This window comes from Frankliniella occidentalis, unplaced genomic scaffold, assembly GCF_000697945.3.
Source record: "Frankliniella occidentalis isolate FOCC.00 unplaced genomic scaffold, Focc_3.1 Scaffold106, whole genome shotgun sequence".
Taxonomy (NCBI): Eukaryota; Metazoa; Arthropoda; class Insecta; order Thysanoptera; family Thripidae; genus Frankliniella; species Frankliniella occidentalis.
In genome coordinates, this window is record NW_026267235.1 from 870,093 (window position 1) to 878,451 (window position 8,359).

The 8,359-nt window shown below is 52.8% G+C and overlaps 3 protein-coding genes across 8 annotated transcripts in view; 2 read left to right on the top strand and 1 right to left on the bottom strand.

Annotated features, from left to right (window-relative positions):
* LOC113217411 (proton myo-inositol cotransporter) overlaps nt 1-2,918 on the top strand; it is a gene marked incomplete in the record, with an annotated part of 7,503 nt that extends 4,585 nt beyond the window's left edge. The window contains 5 exon segments of the mRNA XM_052269910.1: nt 406-794; nt 1,088-1,326; nt 1,419-1,571; nt 1,673-1,844; nt 1,989-2,918. Of these exon segments, the coding sequence (XP_052125870.1) occupies nt 406-794; nt 1,088-1,326; nt 1,419-1,571; nt 1,673-1,844; nt 1,989-2,013 (978 nt within the window).
* The window catches only part of LOC113217416 (intraflagellar transport protein 81 homolog), a 36,504-nt gene that overhangs the window by 15,035 nt on the left and 13,110 nt on the right, over nt 1-8,359 (bottom strand). The gene's annotated exons all lie outside the window — the stretch shown is intronic.
* LOC113217417 (intraflagellar transport protein 25 homolog) overlaps nt 1-8,359 on the top strand; it is a 34,301-nt gene that overhangs the window by 10,974 nt on the left and 14,968 nt on the right. The window lies entirely within an intron of this gene.

The window sequence follows — 8,359 nt, forward strand, 5'->3', positions numbered from 1 at the left end:
GACGTGGACGACGAGGACGTGGACGACGTGGACGACGAGGACGTGGACGACGAGGACGAGGACGAGGACGATGAGGATGGAGGACGAGCAAGGACAGAGGACGAGAGAGGTTTTGCGCAATGGGCACGTAGCGCCCTTGACTTCCAGCGCGCCCGCCCGCCGGGCTGCGGTGTGCGGCGGTCTGCCTATCTTCCAGACCACAGGCGCCATGTGCCCCGCCCAGCAGCGGCGCCTGGCTGGGCCGGTGTGGCGCCACACCACTGCGCGCCGCAGGCTCGATTGCTTTCGATCGCGCCATCTGGCACGGGGCCGGCCGCCCACTTTTCAGCCTACAATTGTTTGAAGAATAAAATTAAAGATTAAAAAATAATGAAATTTAAAAAACTAATTTCTTTTCGTCTGCAGCTGCACAACGTGAACGTGCCGTTGCGCATCCTGAGGACGCCGCACGCGCGCCGCGCCCTGTTCCTGGGCGCCGCGCTCGCGGGCTACCAGCAGCTGGCCGGCATCAACACGGCCATGTACTACAGCGCCACCATCATCAAGATGGCGGGCGTGGGCAGCAACTCGGCGGCCATCTGGCTGTCGGCCGGCACGGCGGGCGTCAACTGCGTCTGCACCGTCGTGGGCATGTTCGTGGTGGACCGCATGGGGCGGCGCGTGCTGACGCTGTGCTCGCTGTTCGGCGCCGGCGTGTCGCTCGCCATCCTGGGCGGCGGCTTCCTCATGATGGACCACACGGCGCCCAAGATCACCGAGACCAGCGCCCTGGCGGGAGCCTGCGCAGCGTACATGTGAGTACAACGAGGCCATCGTCGACGCACCCACAGGACGAGCGTGGGTCGTGTTCGTTCTCGGTGACCAAAAACACTCCGGAAAAAAATTAGAAAAACAATTAAGGCAAAAATTTACAAAAAAAAAGACAGGAAAATAAACAGATTTTTTTTTTAGAAAAATTAAGGGAAAAAATAAGAAAAATTAGAAAAGTTTCGAAAAAATAGAAAAAAGTGGTGTACGCTTGAAATTATGGTAGGAAGTGACCCTCGTCCTCGACTTGCTTGACCAACTCTATGGACCTCCTGTGCAGGACCTGCGGCGAGTGCACGAGCACGCGCCACACGTGCGGCTTCTGCATGCTGGGCAACGGCACGGGCTCGTGCTGGCCCTTCGACAAGGACTCGGAGCTGGCGCTGGGCGGCGCGTGCATGACCCCCGCGGGCGCCGACCTGGCCGCGGGCGCCGAGTGGGCCGTCGGCTACTGCCCCTCGGACTACTCGTGGGTGGCCGTGGCCGGGCTCGTCATCTACCTCTTCTGCTTCGCCCCAGGTACGGACAAAGATAGCCCCCAAAACGACGTTTTGTTTGGTTTTTTCGTTTGGATCGTTATTGCAATTTGGCGTTATGTTTTTATTTTGCAGGCATGGGCCCCGCTCCGTGGGTCATCAACTCCGAGGTTCACCCCCTCTGGGCTCGCGACGTGTCCAACAGTATCTCCACCTCCACCAACTGGCTCTTCAATCTCATCGTGTCCCTGTCCTTCCTGTCACTCGTTGACGAAATCGAAGCTTATGGTACGTCGACGATGCGCGCGAAGTTTAATTACTTTTTAGGAAAAGAGGAAAAAAACCCAGCTGCTGTCCAGTTTGACTCACAATCGTTTCTCTCTGCGCAGGCGCCTTCTTCCTCTTCTCGGCCGTCACCTTCACCGGCGTGGTGCTGTTCTGGTTCATCATGCCCGAGACCAAGGGCCTGACGCTGGAGGAGATCCAGGGCCTGTTCGGGGCCGACATGGAGAAGACGGGGGCGACCGGGGACGGCTCCAAACCTCCTCACAATAACATACAGTAAGTAGCGCATTGGCATTCTACTGTGAAAAATATCTTCGTGAAGTTCGACAACGTTTCAATGACGATTTGACTCCTATTTCCCACTGGACAAAATTTTAAACTACAATCTCGTTAATGAAGCCCATTTTGTCCTTGTTTTAGGGTTGTGAAAACCATCGAGCTGTAAATGAAGAGGCGATACGACTGGGTGCGGAGTAAGAGGAGGTTCGGTGCAGCGGCGAAGGGTGATGGCTGTCTGCATTCCTGTGCTGTGATATTTTGTTTCTCTCTTTTGTAGTTTTGAAAAGAGGAAAGAGTGGAATGGATTGTGATGGGAATGGTTGTGTTTTGTAAGTGATTGTGTGTGTGTGTTTATCTAGTCAATGTGTGATGTTTTCACTGTCCGGCCGTTAGCGCTGGTGGTAGAAGGAGTCACGTAGTACAAAAGACTTCATGGAGTGATTTTGCACTTTTAGATTTGAAATCTATTAATGTGAGCTATTTTGTGTAAGCCGTTTGCCTTACCACCTGGGCAATCTACTGATCTTGTCTTACTAACGGGTGCGTCTCTAACTCTGATTGTCATCAGTGTTGTTTTGCTAAAAGTCTGAAACCTACATATTAGTTCAGTAGTACGAATTTTATGAAGTTACGTGTACCTCATCATAATTATATAGGTAATAAGTGGTTAAAGGCACTTCGTTTTTTGCTCGAAATTACTGAGTTAAGTGTACTCAATCAGTAATTAATGAAAAGTTACCACGAAATCGTAGTAAGGTATTTCACTGGCAGTGTCTGCAATCATTTTATGTCAGCTTGTGTGTTTAGCATATCATGATCATAAACTTTGCTAGTATTTAACGCATCTATCTAAAAGAGATTTTTTTGTTTAAAATTAGAACATAACTAATTGTGTTCTTTCAAGATTCATGTTTCAAACGTCTCATATGAGTGTCATACTTGTCTTTGTTAAACCTCGATGTTTGTTGTTTTAAAAGTTTTCATTAATTTCACCACTGTGCTCGTCTATTTTATATTGTTTATCATATGTTACGAAAAGTGTTATTTTATTAAAGAACTCTATATAACAAATGTGTGCTCTGCTCATCTTTTGCCCGGGGTCTCTCTACTCTCCTTTCACCACAGTCGCCGTACGCATCCACCACATAGAGCGTGTTCCTTGGAGCGTTGCGCACGCATTGGAAGAAATAAACTTCGTCTGCAAAATAAAGAGCTCCGTTCCGTGTCCAAAAGAGGCGCCCTATACCCTCTCGTCGGCCGCCCTCCACACTCACACAAGAACGGGGTTGCCGGCGGATATGCGCGGGGGAGCACGAAAAGGCCTGCCCGAGTCACATGCATCCAAAAGCTCACTATACGAATCTGCTTTTTGCCATGATCCCCCCCCCCCCCTTTACGGCACCGCTCACTTGGCAACTCCATGTTACTTCCGGTTGCGCCTGCCTGCAAGCAGAGGAATAAGAGAAAAGGGGAAAAGGGGGATAGAGTGAGAGAGAGAGAAAGAAAGGGGAGGGGGGCTTAGGCACGAAGATCTGGTGCAGCTAGGAAATCACCACCCCTTCCTCACCACCGTAGAGACACCGGTTTACAGTGGCGCCCATCGTATGGTTACGGTGGTGACAAGTCACCACCGTCCCTCAGCTAAGGTAGGTAGGTAGGGCAAGTAGAAGGTAGGTGAGGGAGGGGAAGGAAGAGAAAGGGAAAAGAGAAAAGAGAAAGAGAGGAAAAAGAAAGGAAAAGAGAAGAGAGAAGAGAAAGAAAGAAAATGAGAGGAAAGGGAGGTATTCATAAAGGTAATAATGAGTCCAGCCCCGGCCCCGGGCCCCGCGGCTCGGGGCCCGGGGTTGTGGCCCAGCCGAATCAAACAGCACCAACACTGCGGCCTGAATGCATTTCCCATCAGCTGGTTCAACAACTTGGCTTGCCACAAAGCATCGCATATTTATTGGCATGCAACTCGCAATTTGAACGAAATTTCCCTCTTCCTTTTACCATTTTAAAGTAGTTAAACTTTTGTGTCGAGTTCAGCACGCCTCTTCATATGAAATTTTCCGCTCGCTTCGCTCGCGATTCCTTTCCAATTTCATGGCACTTGGAGCTATGTTTTCCCCGATCAGTCTGCTCGTGACCTTACGGCTTGTTGCTCTTTGCTACGGAGTCTAATTTTAATCACCCTTTGTTGCCTATTATTTAAATATTTAACTTTTTGCACACAATACTAATCTTAAATTTTACCAAAGCAAAGAACACGAAACACAAAATTTTCGCTCGCTTCGCTCGCAGATTCCTCTTACGTTGGCTCGTGCCGCATGTATTCCGTACTTGCTGTCAGTTAGTAATTATTTTGAAAATTTTGTAAATTTCATTAGGTGCTTCAATCTAGCCATACCCTCAATCAGGGAAAATAGGGAATAAGTTGGCGTTTAATCAACAAAAAAAATGAGCCCCTAAAAGTAGGCAACCCTAGTGTTGCGCGCCCAAAATTGGCCGTAAAGGTAGGTAGGTTACGCCTTAAAGGTAGGTAGCAGTCCCCTCAGTCACCACCGTCTCCAGATACGATGGGCGCCACTGCCGGTTTACACCTTGGGTGTTTTGCCGGCGGCACCACTTACCAGCCACAGCCAGTAGTCAGTAGTAGGGCGCATTGAAGCGAAAGGGTAAAGCAAACGTTGTGACAGAAGCCCGTCTGGGCTCGGACCGGAAGGGGAAGGGGGTCGGGGGTCAGGCGGGTCGGGAGGCAAAAGGTAAGGTCGTGTGCGACGTGCAAGGTCAGCAGGCGCGGGGACGGGTCCCGCACGGCGCCGCCGCCGCCACCACCGCCGTCGTCGTCTTCCGGTCCTCCTCACGGATCTGCGCGCTGGCCCGTTTCTGCCCTCCTCATCCCCCCACCCCCGCCCCACCCTCGCCCCGCACGCCGGCGGGGGCGTCGCGGCGCCTGGCGTCGGGGGGCGGGGACCAGTCCAGTCGGGAGCGCGGCGCTCGAGGCGTCGGGACCGCCCCCCCTGACGGCAGGCCGAGCCACAGCAGCTGCGGCGGGCAGCGCCCCGCGAGCGAGAGCACGCGCGCGCACGGCGAGAGCGAGCACGCGCGGCGGCCTAGGCGCCACAAGCGCCCGCCCCGCCACCTGCAGCTGCCACACCTGGGCCCGGCACCTGCAGCTGCGTAGTGCTAGCGCCAGGCGAGCGAGAGCAAGCGCCCTTCCGTATCCGTACCAACAGCGAGAGTGAGCACGCAGCACGGCCCGCCCACCACCTGCAGCTGCACACACCTGGGAATCCCGACTACTTGCAGCTGTGGCATCCGCGAGCTACCCTGTCAGCTGCCAGTGTGGACCTATACCCCCGACCGGTTACACCAGCGCAGCGGCAGTCACATCTGCCGATCCCGCGAACGTTTGACTCGCAGCTACGACAGCTGCCGCACCTGACTCGGCCCGGTGTTTCCCGCCACTAACCTGCACTCCCAGCCAACCTCCAGCAGCTGCACCAGACTCTAATCCAGTGGGTTGTGTCACGTGGCCCACCTGCGGCAGCTGCGACACCTGAGCCGGAGTGCGTAGCCGGCCGCGGAGTGGACACCTCGGAGCAGATGCCGGCCCGGCCCCCGGGAGGTAAGCACGACGACCCTGAAGGGAGGAAAAAAACAACACACGAACAGAAAATGAGACGTCGTAGGCGGCAAGGGATGGGGAGTGAACGCGTGAAATATGAAACTTGTTGAATCGCCCTTGCGAGTCAGCCTGAGGACGGGGACTAACCCACTTGTTCCGCGTTTGCGTCGGGTCAGGTTTGCGTCTCCTCTGTCTCCTCAGTGTGGTTACCTTTCGCCTTGCTCACCGAGTTCGCAGGGCCGTAACCCTACACGCCCCCTGTTTTCTTGTTTGCTCTATGCCCACACGAGTTGTTTGTTTATTATGAGATTCAGAAGATTCTTGCCTCCCTTTGGCCCTGTTTGATCACATCAATGTACATGCAAGTAAAAAAGGGGATAACAAAAAAAGATATTTTGCCCCCTATAAGAAAACCTCCCCAACTTAAAAAAAAATAAAAATAGGGATGGCTACAATTTTTACATTTTATTTTTTAACAGATCGATGCAAAGTTTCGTGAAACTCATAATGTGCGGGGTGAGCCGAGTGTAAGTGAAAAAAAAAAAAAAAACGAGGACGGGGTTCGTGTCATGACAGGTATACTCTTTCTCTACCCTACTGGGCATACAGCACCGTCCCCCGTACCCGCCGCCGGGTCGGGTGGTCGCCTTTCTGCTCGTGTGAGGCTCGTGGTACTTTCTGCTTTCTGTTTGTTTTGGTGGCAACAGGGACCCTCGCCGCACGCGCGCGCGCGCGCACACACACACACACACACACACACACACACGCGCGCGCGCGCGCGCGTGTACTTGGATCTCGTTATCCAGCTGATCAAAGCGAGAGCGGCGGTCACCTCGGATTGCACAGGCGGGTCCTGCTGCTGGTCCGGTGTGTGATGAGGGTGCGCGGTGGTACAAGACTTCCCAAAGTAATTAATGCGACTAAAACAACAACAACGACGGCTTTAAAAAAAATAAAAAAAAAATAAACAAGCAAGGTGTGCAAATGCATGGGTGCGCGGCGTAACAATCGCGCGACGGCAGACACATAACGAGCTGCGAAATTAACGCCGGAGAAACAAACAGACTGTAGGAAACCAAATACAAATAAAACAGCAGAGATGTCATTTATACCCAACATTTGCCTGGAAACATTTCCGAGCTGCCGCCCTGAGGTAAAAACCAATAGGCAACACGCCAGCGCCGTAAAAATAATGTTGTGCATTAACAGTGAATTTTTTGTCGTAAAGTTTTTCAATGGCATGCTTTTTAAGAGAGATCATCCAGCCAGTACGTCCGTCATTCGCTGTTAACAAACTCACCTGCCAAGTTGAAACACAGCCAGCTGTCAGGGTGCCTGGTAGGTAGGCAACATCTGGCTTGCAGTGCACGCGTGTACCGCGGGGTGGCCTACCCCGAGTCTCGCAGGCGCCTATAGCTCCGCCGCCACTGGCCGAGCAAAAATCTGAGAGAGAAAAAAAAGGAGGGTCGTGGTTTCTTAGAAATAGGGGAAAAAAGAGGCACGTGCACCCGAGTGTTTGACAAATAACAACGCGGGCCGGCACACACACCCAGGCACAGCTGCTCGCAGAGTGACAGCGGGGCAGCAGGGGTTGGGTTTCGCAGTTCCGCTGCAGGCCCCAGGCGGAGCAGCCTGCCGTAACGGCTCGCCATCCCTGGAATAGCTCCAGGCGCCCCAGGCTCCAGAGACACCAGTAGTGCCGGGGCTCCAAGATAGCGGGTCACCGACGACGCAACGACCATCACGCTACCTCATAATACGACGACGTCGTCGTGAAAGACATAGAAAGCTTCCGACAGATCCGCGAAGCGCGGATTCCGGTCGCTCTTTTCCGACTGACCTCGCTGTCGCATATACCCCTGACGCTCTCCCCCGGCACTCACTCCAATTGCAGTTCAGCACGCAGTTTTCTCTCTCTCTCTCTCTCTCTCTCTCTCTCTCTCTCTCTCTCTCTCTCTCCCCCTCTCCCTCCCTTCCTTCTTCCACCATTCTCGCTAAAACACGTCATTTACTTTCCTCTGATTTTTATTTTTCTCTTCCACCCCTTTCTCTTCATGTTACAATGAAGCTAAATCCGGCCAGATGGGATGAGATGGCGGTGGGTGGTGATCTCGAAATCCCAGTAGTAGTATGGCTTGGCATGTCGCGGCATTGCGGAGCCTCCTAGCTATGGGAGGTCCCTTCCGAGCCCAGGGCCGGGGCGTCGTGTTCAAGGTCGGAGAGCGAGTAGTCCCATTGCCAGAAGGTCACGGTCGCGGCCGCGGTCGGGGTGCAGCGTGACGAAAGTAACGCGCACCGAACAGTATGTGACGGGCGATTACACCACTTCCATTACCACCCACACGCACATTGCTCGCGTGTCACATACTAACGCCGTGCTGTACTTATACTCTCTCGTACACTGAGGGGGTGTAATATCGCAAAGTTTGTAATTTGCACACGCGTGTCCTTATTGCAAGGAAGGGGCGCAAAGGGGGACAAAAGCCTCGTCGCAAAATGTAGAGAATAGGGGGAAGGACCCCAGTCCAGCAGGGAGAGCGGCCGTAACAGAGAGATGGATGGGGAAGAACAAAACAAAGTGTACAGAGTTTATCTTTATTTAAAAAATAATGAGAATATGTAAAGTTTGCATGAGAACAATTTATTTTACAAGGAAGCTTAAAAGGGAATGAGAGAGGGGGAACGGGAACAAGTGGAACAATAACACATTCTTTGTCTGGTCATGTCGCAGCAAATTTAACGCGGCATCATCGTGACGGGAACAAAAAAGGAAGGGGGGGGGGGGAATTGGCTTGTTCAGCAAATGGCCGAGAAAAACGCTCGCGGAGGTTCATCGGGGTGATGGGACGGAAAAAATCACATCATTTTGGGGGGGCACGGTTGATGGGCGTCGGTGGGGATG